At 44.1% G+C, this 12,912-nt stretch overlaps 5 protein-coding genes across 7 annotated transcripts; 1 reads left to right on the plus strand and 4 right to left on the minus strand.

Moving 5' to 3' along the window:
• Window positions 1-601: 601 nt before the first annotated feature.
• On the minus strand, window positions 602-2,506 carry LOC115758235 (CDK5RAP3-like protein). Its single transcript, XM_030698793.1, has 4 exons — window positions 2,417-2,506; window positions 2,131-2,305; window positions 1,245-2,069; window positions 602-1,186 (listed from the first exon to the last, which is right to left on the minus strand). The coding sequence occupies exons 1-4, from the start codon at window positions 2,420-2,422 to the stop codon at window positions 681-683; spliced, it is 1,512 nt and encodes a 503-aa protein (XP_030554653.1). The 5' UTR covers window positions 2,423-2,506; the 3' UTR covers window positions 602-680.
• Window positions 2,507-2,696: 190 nt separating this feature from the next.
• On the minus strand, window positions 2,697-4,960 carry LOC115758245 (transcription factor grauzone). The gene is made up of 5 exons (XM_030698804.1): window positions 4,696-4,960; window positions 3,887-4,632; window positions 3,612-3,821; window positions 3,176-3,551; window positions 2,697-3,117 (listed from the first exon to the last, which is right to left on the minus strand). The coding sequence occupies exons 1-5, from the start codon at window positions 4,831-4,833 to the stop codon at window positions 2,878-2,880; spliced, it is 1,710 nt and encodes a 569-aa protein (XP_030554664.1). The 5' UTR covers window positions 4,834-4,960; the 3' UTR covers window positions 2,697-2,877.
• Window positions 4,961-5,455: 495 nt separating this feature from the next.
• LOC115765500 (U2 snRNP-associated SURP motif-containing protein) lies at window positions 5,456-9,030 on the plus strand. Its single transcript, XM_030709148.1, has 12 exons — window positions 5,456-5,538; window positions 5,594-5,653; window positions 5,711-5,767; window positions 5,831-6,114; window positions 6,181-6,769; window positions 6,828-6,871; window positions 6,932-7,264; window positions 7,326-7,568; window positions 7,620-7,803; window positions 7,857-8,109; window positions 8,170-8,546; window positions 8,622-9,030. Exons 1-12 carry the CDS (start codon window positions 5,533-5,535, stop codon window positions 9,012-9,014), a joined length of 2,823 nt encoding a protein of 940 aa, XP_030565008.1. The 5' UTR covers window positions 5,456-5,532; the 3' UTR covers window positions 9,015-9,030.
• Window positions 9,026-12,796, minus strand: LOC115765677 (cyclin-Q). Of its 3 annotated transcripts, none has more exons than XM_030709529.1 (5): window positions 12,656-12,796; window positions 10,082-10,131; window positions 9,863-10,007; window positions 9,587-9,808; window positions 9,026-9,521 (listed from the first exon to the last, which is right to left on the minus strand). In XM_030709529.1, exons 2-5 carry the CDS (start codon window positions 10,099-10,101, stop codon window positions 9,192-9,194), a joined length of 717 nt encoding a protein of 238 aa, XP_030565389.1. In that variant the 5' UTR covers window positions 10,102-10,131; window positions 12,656-12,796; the 3' UTR covers window positions 9,026-9,191. The 3 variants fall into 3 exon arrangements, with proteins under 3 accessions (XP_030565389.1, XP_030565302.1, XP_030565231.1); XM_030709442.1 differs by having other exon boundaries at window positions 10,082-10,248; window positions 12,656-12,795; XM_030709371.1 differs by lacking the exon at window positions 12,656-12,796 and having other exon boundaries at window positions 10,082-10,337.
• LOC115765580 (E3 ubiquitin-protein transferase RMND5A) lies at window positions 10,636-12,523 on the minus strand. The gene has a single exon (XM_030709264.1). The coding sequence runs from the start codon at window positions 12,337-12,339 to the stop codon at window positions 10,954-10,956; it is 1,386 nt and encodes a 461-aa protein (XP_030565124.1). The 5' UTR covers window positions 12,340-12,523; the 3' UTR covers window positions 10,636-10,953.
• Window positions 12,797-12,912: the final 116 nt, after the last annotated feature.

Here is a 12,912-nt window from a genome sequence, read left to right on the forward strand (position 1 = left end):
AGCACACATCCAAATCTCCTTACTTCCTTCGCTTCCAAACGCAACTAAAACATGTTTATTGGTATGTATGTATTTCCTTAATATTTTTTCAGACCCCCCCGCCCCCCTAAGTTAATCATATTAATTATAGCGTTGTTCTTGTTTACAAATTGTGTATTCAATTCAGCTAAGAAACATTACATAAGTGAAAGTTTAAAACGATACAAGTGTAAGGCTACTTTTATGAACAAAAAAGCAACCAACAACTACATTAAATTAGATTTGTATTCTGGATACAAAAATAAGAAACAAACAAAAAACAAAACAAACAACAAAAAAATAAATAAAAACAAATTAAAACACACACAAAAAATATAAATAAAATTTGTATATTTAATAAAAATAGCAAAATAAAAATAAATAAAATTCTTTTAAAAAAATACTTTTGAACAATGTTATTCCAATCGATCACAAAATCTTAGACTAGCAATACCATTTTGTAAGTCTAATGGAAATTTGTACAAAAGTCAAGCTAATCAAACTTCATGGAGGAAAATAAAAGGATACCTGATTTTAAAATAATTCAACTTTACTTGCTAGCGTTATATATAGAAAGTCCATATTGAAATTTCAACAATTTATTTGCACTTTTCATACATTCCCAAACGTATCTATTTGAATAAAAATTTAGATATATTTATCTAGTTTACGCCGCCGATAAGATTTACAACGCGATTCTTGTAACGTTTTGAAATATCCTTTTCAATAAATGCTTGCAGGGTCCGGGTTTGCTCAATCAGCTCATCTAAAACGGGATTCAATTTTTGACGCTCCTCCCGTAATTCCACGGCACGCTTTTTCAGCACCTCCCGTGTTGTGCGCAGCTTGTCCACAGCCTTTGTCATCTGCTGCAGCTTGCTGGTCAGCAGGTCGGCGTACTTTGGCGAATGTTTAAGTTGGAAAAGATGACTCGTCTGCTCATCGGAGGTCTGCTGAATGATCTTCACAACGTCGGCCAATATTTTGCCAATACTCTCGCTGTCATGCGTAGAAATGTTGTCCATCAGTGAGAACATGATATTATTGGACGACTCCAAATGATTGAGCTCATAGAGACGCATTTGCAAAAATGCCTCCAACTCGTGTATTTCGTCCAGAAAACGCTCGCGATAATTGGGCGAATCTAGTAGCGTATAGGCCTGATCACCTGAAAGATGCAATCCATATTTTAAAAAAGGGAACAACACATTATTCTGAATGCAGACCTTTGGCAGTTCCACCGTCCATGCCAGTGCCCTCGACTACAATGCCGTACTCTTCGACGGGTATATCAAAATTAATCTCAACCGCATCTGTGGGCGCGCTTTCAATGCCCCAGTCTATGTTGCCGCCATCCGTTTCCTGAAAGTCTCCGTAGTCAATAATCTCTGCGGAGACTGTCGAGGATGTGCCGCCGTTGTCATCCGTGCCAAAGTCTATTTCATTGCCATCGTTTTCTTTACTCGTGCTGGAGCCGCTAAAGTTAAGCCGCACCTCCGGCTCCTCAATAGCAAGAGGGGCTTCTTTGTGGATGTACTGATAAACTGTTGTGTTTCCGTGCTCCACTAAATGGCGCAGAATAGGCAAACATTGCTGCTGTCCGCTAAATTCAGCGTATAAATCAATACCAGCTTGCACTCTTCCAATGTTTCGCAAGGACTTTGCGTACAGGTCTGGCAGACCTGCCAGCACTTCTATGAATTCAGCATGTAGGTTATCACCTTTAACGCCCAGCTGCTCCAACAAGGCGGCGTGCTCGGACAGAAGCTGTGCCTCTGGTTTGTGCAGGTCGTGGGCTCGCTTTAAGCAATCATCCGTTTGCTGTTCCAGTTTGATCATTTGCTTCCGCACTCCGGGAATTTCATAGTTCACATTGCGCACGAATATTTGCGCCGTCTCCGCGAGGTATGTGGCATTCTTCTCGTACAGGCGGCAGACTTCCTGCCAGTCTTTCATGCGCTGACTGCCATAGGTGCCAAAGACGCTCTTCGTGTCCTTTTCCGTTTGCTTAAGTATTTCGATTATCTCCTTAACATGCAGATAGTTTATATCTGCAATAAAGTTACGACGATTAGTTGCGAAGGAAACTTGTATACCAATCTGGAAACCTACTGGAACCAGATAACAATTTAATTAATTGATCATTGGCGGGCATATCATGTAGAGCGTTGCTGATTTTTGAATGGATATCCTTGATCGGAGCCTGAACATTCTTTGGAACAATACGTCTGCTTATAAGCCAATCCTGAAGCTTTAGCGTATGGATGTCAATTGGTATCTCCGATTCCTGATTTTAAACATGAACAGGTGAGTCAAAAGAAACATGTAAAAGTTATATAATTGTAGCGCCCAATATTTAAGCAATTAGCAATTTTGCGATGTAATTAATAAAACTTACATTCATTTTAACGTTGTTGACGTAGCTGTTTGTTTTAAGAGTTACAAGCGCTATGAGGTTGTGCACGATAGTTCGAATATTAATTTGCGCAGCGCCTACGTCACAAGTGGACCTATCGATATGTGCACAAATCGAATCGATATTTTTGAATTTCAAATAAAAACAAAAATAAATAAATTCATTTATTAGACTATAGAGGATGCGTTCCATAATTATCGTAGCACAATGTATTTTATGTAGAATGTCCATAATTTGTAGAAAGAATTTATGTAAAATATTTCAGTGCTTTTGCTCTCTGGGCTTCCCCTTGTATTGTATTTGTATTCCATTATTTAGTTTCACAAGGAATCTCGAATCTCAATTATATTCATTGGTTTTGTAAACAATTATACATACGTACATATATTTCTACACTTAGGGAAAATATATATACATTAGGTAGGGGAAGGTAACTAGGTGCATTAAAATACATTTGAAATATTCGGAATCGCGAACGTTTCAGAATCTTCTCTGAACATTTGCGACACCTGGGCACTGGGTAGCACCTTTTGGGAGCTACCCGTTTTTGTTTTACGCCAGTGATCCCACTCATTTGGATGCATACGCTTTTTGTGGGAGTGCATATTAGCATTTGAGTTAAAGGTCCGCGGGCAAAAGGGGCATTTATAAAGCGGTTCGCCAGTATGCTGAGCCATGTGCTCCTGAAATGTAGATATTATTAATATATGCATATATACGCAGGTAATTGAAATATAAAACCTTAAGGCTAATATCCTTTTTGAAAGTTTTACCGCACTGTTCGCATGTGTATATCGTATTCGAGTGCGAATAGCGCTTGTGTCCTATGAGGGCGCGCGAGTTCTTACAGCTCTTGCCACATTCTGAGCAAATGAACGATTTACCCTCGTCGTTATGGCGCCTTAAATGCTGTTTCAAATTATCCTCATCTTTGAGCCAGCTCTCGCAGTCTGGTCGAGGGCATTTGATGCGCGGCCCGCTTTCTTCAAAATGCAGCCGGACGTGCTTCTCGAAGACAGCCTTATCCTTGATTTCTTTTCCGCACACATGGCACACGTTGGCTGCCTTGCGGTGCTGCATACTTATGTGAACCTGCATGTGGTACTCGGTGGCAAATCTGGAAATAGATGTGTGTTTTATTTGGAGCTTTTCTTTAGTAATATAGCCGGTTACGCACGCATTATGTTTGGGACACTCTGGACAGACGAACTTCCGCTCGCTGGCTGGCACATGCGAACCCTTGTGCAATTCCAGGAGATTGCGCCGGGAGAAACGCTTGCCGCACTCTTCGCACTGGAAATCACATTCCTCGTCAGGCACATGGTGCACCAGCCAATGCGCGCGTAATACGCTCGAATTGGCAAACACCTTTCCGCAGTCGTTGCATCTGAAAACCAAACATATAAGTAGGACATATAAATATGTTGGTACATTTGATATGCATCAATTTACTTGATGTATTCCGGATTCTCGTGACGCCTTGCATGCTCGACAATTAGGCAGCGTTTATTCAACTTGCGACCGCAACATTTGACGTAGGGGCGCTCGTTTGGGTGTTTGTCCTTAAAATGATCTCGAATGCCGTCGAAATCATCTGCCAGGAAAATGCACAGTTCACAGCCCATTACAATATAACGTTTTATTAAGTCCTCGTCCTGTTTACAAAATGGGGGCCATTGCTGTTTCCTGAATGTCCTTTTTGTCGTGGATTTCCGCTTCTCATGCCCTTTGGCTTGTCCGACCTTTTTCACTTTGACTGTCCTCAACTTATCACTCGTTTCGGTGTCACGTTTCCGCTTGCGCCCGCTTCGTGTAACGATAATATCAACATCGTCCAATTGGTTGACGAACTCGTCTGGCGTGAGTCTCTCTAGTTTAATGTCTAGTTTGCTTTCGGGATTAACATGCGCATATGTTGACATTTCCAGGTCTAGTTCATCTAAGGGATTTACGCTAAGTTGTGTGCTGGTATAATCGTTATTTGTGCCGCCATCCACTGTGAGCTCTTCGGCCGGCATCATTACCTCCTCTGGCCACGACGAGCTCATCATATCCGGATCAGGATCCTGTTTGAACTTCGGCGCATTGGCATAAATCACCTGAGCCTCTTGTATGGACACGTAGAACTGATGAAACTCAGACACCTGCGTCCAGCACACATTGCACACAACTTTCGATATTGCATCGTTCGGTAATACCTGCAAGAAGAATGATCGAGTATGTGAATAAATGTCAATGTGTGCGTTTATCACTTGGCTCACCTCAAACCAAAAATGCTGGCGCAGAACTTCCGCAACATTTGGCACGTTACCTTCTGCACCTGCATCGCTGCTAAAGATTTGAAGACACATCTGGGAGCCACAACCACGCAAGCATAGCCGACAAATTTGTGGTTCCATTTTAGCAGCTTATTCAAAGGCTCTTAACGCCTTGCCCAGCAAATGAGATCTGTCTGCGTGGACTGGCAGTTAGCGACCACAGTCTATTTTGTTGTACAAAAATTATTAACTTAATTGTGATTAGGGATGTTGACTTCATATCAATATATCGATATTTCACATCAGAATTTACGATATTGTCATCAAATGTGTGATAACGACGATATCGATACTCTCAGTTATTCGTTTGTTGCTATAAGAGTATTTGAATTAAATTTAAATAATTGCTAATATGCAGAAAACTTTATTTATATATATAGCGAATTAACTATTCTATTATATTATTATAATGATATAATATTATCATATAAGCTCAGTTGGTATACTAAGTTTTGAGTTCCTATTGATGGGGTTCCTTTGTTTTCTAATATTTATTGAAATTAAAGCACATTGTGTTGATTACTTAAGTTAATTTAGATTTGGAATACTTTGGATTGTGGATACTTTCTATTGAGAAAAAAGATTTGAAATACATCAAAAGTCGTTTCATGCAACGTCGACTTTCGTCTTATGCATGATGCGCATGAATGAAATGCAAACAATATCAGAGTTATCGATATATGTTTGCAGGCGATATCGATAAAATTTCCGAGAAGAAAATTGTATTTCTAAAAATAAGAACATAAATGTTAAAAATTAAAAAGCACACAGCATAACAGCATGAAGGTAAAACTGATAAATAAACAAATTGCGAGCGAGTATTATACGTTTATCTATTTAGCGCATTAGCGAAAAAAAGCTGGAGGCCTTTACGGTCGGCACATTTTCCAAGCGGCAATTGGTGAGTTCTTAGAATATAAATATTATGCCTTAGAATAAACAATAACAATTGTTTTAGTCCAAAAAAGAATTAGAGGAGCAGAAGAAGAAGGAGGATGAGGCCGCGGCGGCACATGTGAGTTTAATAACGCATTATATTTGATTCGTTTTGTAATAACTATGCATTTATTATGTTCAGGCGTTTAAAGAGTTTGTTGAGACGTTTCAAGAAACGCCCACAGCCTCTTCGAAAGTGTGGGTGAAGGCTGGCACATACGATGCGGGCTCCAGGCGAGAGGACAAAAGCGAAAAGGGCAAACTGTACAAGCCGGGCTCCAAGCTTGATAAGAGTGCCTCCGAGAAGGCGGAGGACTATGCTAAGCTGTTGGCCTCTGATCTTAAGAAAGATCCAACACCGCTGAAAAAGAAGAATCAGGAGAAAAAGAAGAGCAACTTGGAGCTGTTCAAGGAGGAATTGAGACAGTAAGACAGTGGCAATTTCATTAAATTACCACCTGTGTGTGTAACGTGTCCTTCATATATTTATAGAATACAAGAAGAACGTGAAGAGCGACACAAGTACAAGCATATGGCAGTAGCGAGTGCTCCAGTTTCACAGCAGCAAAAGCCAGAGCCACAAGCTCCGAGCACTTCACAGCAGGCGAGCAACGCTCGAGATGCTGGGGGTTCATTTGACACTGGCGATCCGAACACAACGAACCTGTATTTGGGCAATTTAAATCCCAAGATTTCCGAGCAGCAGTTAATGGAAATCTTTGGTCGCTATGGTCCGCTAGCCAGCATCAAGATCATGTGGCCACGTTCTGAGGAAGAGAAGCAACGTGGCCGAAATTGTGGCTTTGTAGCATACATGAGCCGCAAGGACGCCGAGCGGGCGCTACGCACTCTAAACGGACGCTATATAATGGGCTATGAAATGCGTTTGGGCTGGGGTAAAACGGTACCCATCATGAATACACCAATTTTCGCACCGCAAGCCCTGTTAGAACTAACATTGCCGCCACCTCCCTCGGGTCTGCCTTTTAATGCTCAGCCGCCGCCTAGCGAGGCAAATACATTGCCCAAGAAGAACTACAAGGATTACGATTCTATTGAGGACAAGGAGAATATGGAAAGAGTGAGTCACCCATCTTATCCACAAGAGCATTAATATATTTAATGTGTTTAATTTGTAGGTTCTGAGCAAATCCATTGTAAAAGTCTTTATACCAACGGAGAAGTATGGTTTCTTGGAATGCATTTAATTAGATTGGTTCACATATGTATGTCTGCATTTTAGATCTGTTCTGAATATCATACATCGCATGATCGAGTTCGTAATACGAGAGGGTCCTATGTTCGAAGCGCTGATCATGAGTCGCGAAATGGAAAATCCCATTTTTTCGTTTCTCTTCGACAACGAAAGTCCAGCGCATATATATTACCGCTGGAAGCTCTTCTCGCTGTTGCAGGGCGACACACCGAGCGAGTGGCGGGAGCAACAGTTTCGCATGTTTAAGGACGGGCCTGTCTGGAAACCTCCTGTGGCTAATTTCTACACCCAAGGCATGCCTGATGAGTTGGTCGTCGACCCAGATGCACCTGTGGTCCATAAAGGCGCCTTATCGAACGCGTAAATCATTTTGTTTATATCCACAAACTTGTTTATTTATAAATCGTATCTTGAATGGCAGGCAACGTGATCGACTGGAAGACCTGATACGGGCTTTGACACCAGAGCGCGCACGCATCGGTGACGCAATGATATTTTGCATTGAGCATGCTGATGCCGCCGATGAGATTTGCGAGTGCATTGCCGAGTCGTTGGCAAATCCAAAGACGCTGGCTTCAAAGAAGATTGCGCGGCTATATCTTGTCTCCGATATATTGCACAACTGCACTGTGAAGGTGTCAAACGCATCTTTCTTTCGTAAATCGTAAGTTTATGTGAGTTCATCTGTAGCCTTCACTGATTGGCTTGCTTACAGCGTGGAAAAGCAATTGGTGGACATATTTGAGAGCCTTCACACTTATTATTTGGCTATTGAGAGCCGACTGAAAGCTGAGGGCTTCAAGACTAGAGTGTGTAACGTGATACGCACATGGGAGGAGTGGACAATTTACCCAAAGGATTTCTTATCCCAATTGCACGCTATATTCTTGGGTCGACAGGTATGTATAGCGATGTATATGTTGACAAGATAATATTCATAGCGGGTAAATAGTTTGCAGTGCAGTCTACCTCACCGGTCCAAGCAGATGAGTCGCGCTCAGAGGAAGCTCTAGATGAGGACATAGACGGTGCGCCACTTTCTGGGGAGGAAAAAGACGACGAGGATTTGGATGGTGTGCCACTCGACGGTGCTGCACTGCTAAAGAGCGCTCTAAAGCTTGTCCTACCAGAGTCAACGGTGGCCATGCAACAACGAGATACACCCAAGCGGGAACAATATTTTGACGAAATCGATGGCGTGCCCTGTAAGCCTTTGTATTGAGAAATATGTTAGTGTTGATTGTATATGTAATTAATACTTTCAGTGGATGAGGATTTGGATGGTGTGCCGATGGAGCAAGTGCAAAGACCAACAGATTCCAAGTCACAGGCTAAAATGCCCGGTTTTATTCCATCTAAATGGGAAACGGTTGACCCACAACAGGTTGAGGCCCAAGCCATAACAACAAGCAAGTGGGACACGTTGGATCCCCCAGATCCACCAAAGTTCTATAGTTCGGATGATGATAGCGATGACGACAGCTCACAAAAATTCAGCGACGAGAGTCGCCAAAAACTGCGCGAAATTGAAGTGAAAGTCGTGCAGTATCAAGATGAACTGGAGTCCGGAAAGAGACGCCTGGAACCGGGCTGGACACTTTCCGAGCAAGTGGCATACTATCGTAAACGATTGCTCAAGCGGGTAAGTCATCGTGCAAGCACTTACTACAACCTTAGGTTAGTCAAACTTACTTAATTTAAACTGCTTCACCCACAGAATTCCCCTTCGGATTCTGTAGACTCACCGTTGAGCTACATGCACTCGAAATCGAGAAGTTCACAGCGCAGCGAGAGTCCTGACACCAGGCATGCACTTAGCGCTCACTACAGCAGCAGCTCCCGCTCCAGCCCCAGCTTACGCGCCAGTCGCAAGCGATCCCATTCGCCGTTTAGCGGTGGCGAGAGCAGTCGCAGTGGCAAGTCTACCAAGCGAAATCGGTCACGAAGTCAGTCGGACTCGCCCAAGCGCCACTCGGAGCGCTCAGGTCGCACCTCTCGCAAATCCCCGTCGCCAGCAACGTCATCCTACAGCTCACGTTCGAATCGACGCACCAGCGTGTCCCCAGGACGCCACCGGTCGGAAAAGCAGAAGCACAAACATCGCCATTAATGTGTTCAGAATTTTCTTGTAATAAGTTTATATATTCAGTAATTCAGTGAGCAGCCAAAGGTCTCGAACAAATGATTTTTGGTTTGGACTGAGAATAAATAAAATCATGCAGGAATGGCGAGTAGGTCAAAAATTGCCAATTGTTGATAACAATGATGCGTTGCGGTCGTGGTTGGTTCAGTTGGCCTTAAGAGACGCCTCGTGCTTGTAGACTTCAATGACATCCTCGATGATTTCCCACTGATTCTCTCTGGTAAAGTCTTTGACCAATGGCTTGTACCACATCGAAGCCTCGTCTGATTCGTCGGTCAGAGGCACCTGCACGCCATACGTTTGCAGTGCCAGAGACAGGCATCCAATGGCAACGTGCGTGGGCTTGTACTTTAGTATATTTGGACTGTGGTGAAAGTCCTGCAGGTACGAGGCGGCCGTCTTGGCAATCGGTACAGAGTTCCACACATCCGATCCCACCCAATCCTGCAGTGTCTTCATGTAGTAAAGCAAATACTGCGCAAGCGGAAAAAGAGAAATTGCATGGATTAACTGGCGCGCCAAAGAATTGCAAGTGTTACCTTGTGCGCAAGTTCAATGTTCAGGTCAAAGCTTAAGGTACGCGTTATCAACAGCTCGGCCTGGACAATTGCGTCGCGCATGGCCCAGTACTCATCGTTCAGATCCAATGGAGCACTACCGCGGTTCAGTGTGCTGTATGCCACGTTGATGACGTCGCGGATTTTAACCGTGTCGTCATCTTTGATTTTCCCAGCCAAGTAAAGCGAGGAGGCGGCTATCAGCTGTAAACAAACATTTTGAGTATGTGCGCCATGGCGGGGCAACCTGATACTCACGAACTCGTCGTAGTCGCTGGGCTTGACCTCCTTGAAGAAGCGATGATAGACAATGGCGGCGCATGCGGCTGTCAGCGGCTTCATCTTCAGCTTGGCAGCACACTCGAAGATGTAAAGCGGAACGAGACCTGGTTTGGTGGATTTGCTGGAATATTTATACGAGGATAAGGATGGAGTTGTATGTCGGAAATTGGAGCGCGAATTGCACAACTGACTCACCGATAATCAATGGGCTTCATGTTTTGTGCTTTGCTTGTCTCCACGTGCTGCTGCAATGACATGACATCCAAAACGTTTTTCATTTTATTAGCCGCAATATATCACGAATCGTATACTCGAATTAGCTTAAATGACGGTTCTGCGAGCCGAATTCGGGTTCGTTGCCACTAAACAGCAAAGAGACAGAGATTCAGACCACTTTAATATGTTTATCTTAACCGTTTCCACAGATCAGCTGTCTGCGACCGAACTCTAAAATTGACTGCAGGCAAAACGCCAGACACGATGAAAATTCGAGACTCTGGCACGACAATACCCGAAACCGGTTCGACAGAAGCGGCCGGGCCGACTGCACAGTGGACGCTGCTCACGAATTGTCGCCTGAGTGCACAGTGGTTAAAAGCAACAACAAAAACCCAACCGAAAGATACCTTTTTTTTTTGATTTGGCTGAAATTTGCGACGCAATATAATAATTTTCTTGGCTGCGCCTAGTGACAGACATTGGAGTAGAAATCAAGCGATGTGCAAATGGAAAATAGTGAAAGACAAGTATTCGAGACAAATGTTTATTTATTATGCATGTAATTAAGAACTAATGGGATATTTTTTTTGATGGACTTGCGGCTCAAGTAGTTCGCTTCGGCCTAGCAAATTTATCTAAACAATCTAGATGCGCGCTCAATTGCAAATAACATTTAAGGAAAAGCTGCCGAAAATCTAGACCTTAATCCGCCCACGGTCAGCCAATTATTTTGTCGTCTTTCTGCTCCAGATCCACGCTCGAACTGCTTTAAGCGCACCAACAGGCAGGCTCACATTTTATTACATAGTATATGTGATATTATGATTAATTGTTATTAGGGTCTACATTTAAAAGTAAATACGAACGGCCTCCTCGGCATTCTGTTCGACGGGACAGTAGGGGCACTTTAGGATGTGCCCATTGCTCAGCTTGTGCAGGGCGTCGTTCGAGATGACATGGCCGCATGTCAGCTTCTTCGGTGGATTGTCCTCAGTTGTTTGCTGCCTGAGAATCGGGCAGGCGAAGATAGAGTGAAACCGAAACTCTGGCTGCAAATCGATCTCAATGGGCAGCTCGTCGCAGCCATTCCACATGCCAAGCACCTGGCGCGACTGCATTACCTGCTTGATGTTTAGCAGCGCAGGCAGCGCGGTGCAGCCAGCGTTTACGACCACCGAGAGGGCCGAGTTTTTGCTGATGCCCAACAGCTGGCAAGCGTCCTTGAGGAATGTGAACGATAGCTCGGTCCACATTTCCTGGGCTAGAAAGATCTTGTACGGCGTTTTCTCAAGGCCACCGGGCAGATATATAAAGCTGGCCATCAAGTTGGCAATCTCATGCTCGTAACGCACGGCAAACTTTTGAAAGTTGGTCCTGGCGTACACGATGGCTTCGTGCTGTGACTCCAGGCCATACGAAACCAGCTGCATGAATCGCATACGATGCAGCCGAAACTCGATGAGCGAATGCCGCTCCATCAGCTGGCTCGAGTGCCGTATGGCCCACTTGAGGGCTTCAGACAGCTCGCGCTTCTGTATCTGTATCCAGATGCTGTAGATTTCGGCGAACTCGCGCTCCGAATCGAACACATCTTGGGCATCGTTCTCGCTCATTTTACATTCCTTGATTAGCGTGCGGGCAACCTCGTCCATGCCCTGACGGCAGTAATGTTTGGCGATGGCCTTGTTTAGCAGCATTAGATTGTCCTCGTCCTGCAGCGCGTCCACGCGCATTGTCGAGCTGAAGTCCGAGCTAAAGTTGCGATCGATGGCCTTCCCAATCTTCGAAACGGAACCATGCGAGTCACGATGTTCCGTCGACAGCTTCTGCACGCGATCATTGCACTTTAAGATCGCTTCTCTGATTATTTCCATTTGGCTATCGGTGAGACGTTGTGGAGCTGCTGGCTCTGTCTCCACCTGCATGTTCACACCATCGCCCATGGGATCGTCTGTGCTGCTCGTGCCTGGCGCATTCACTTGCGTACCAGCATTGAGCGTGGTAACCAGCATCTGCTCCGCATTGCCCAAAACGTTGACCAGCTCTGACATAAGGGACGCAACGTCTCCAATTTCGACCGAAGCGATCTCGTGCAGTTGCTCCAACTTGCTCACAACGCGGTCGAGCTCTTTCTCAACGGTCAAGCATGCCTCGTCGTCCATTATGTCGAACTCCGTCTGTGGCTCAGCAATAAATTTGGTTAATTTGGAGCGACGCCAATCAACAGCGCGCATTAGGTTTTTAGCCAAATACAATTTACGACGTTTCACACGCTATTTACTGCGACGCAAATCCGCTTTTCACTCCACGTTCAGTGTACCAATATGTATTTATTTGGCAAATCTCAATTTTATTTTGGCTTTGTCTACAATAATAACACAAAGAAGAGCACCATCACTACCAGAGTTGCACTGCAGCTCATTTAAGCCCTTTATTTTCCGTATCGCTGGATGACAACTCTGGTGCGCGGAGCAGCTGTTCATGCTATGAAGCACGACACAAACGCAAAATATGTATGCATACGTGTATCACCTCAGAAATTCAACTTACCCTGTGCTGTTGGTTTAAGTAAATGATGCTGGAGCTTATTTCGATTAGTGTCTGTTTAATTTAACCATTATTTTGCTACATAATAAACCGTAATACGCGTTGACATTTAAGCCGGGAGAGTATATATGCCAGGGTTGCGTTTTTGCTCAAGGCACGAACACCCAGCAGAACCCTTCCGTATAACAAAAGCACTTTACACAACCTGCTTTGCCGACACAGGCGAATTTTCCAACTCTGCTCAATCTAATAAGAATATA

This window comes from Drosophila novamexicana, unplaced genomic scaffold (genome assembly GCF_003285875.2).
Source record: "Drosophila novamexicana strain 15010-1031.04,08,12 unplaced genomic scaffold, DnovRS2.1 tig00000008-arrow-pilon, whole genome shotgun sequence".
Lineage (NCBI taxonomy): Eukaryota > Metazoa > Arthropoda > Insecta > Diptera > Drosophilidae > Drosophila > Drosophila novamexicana.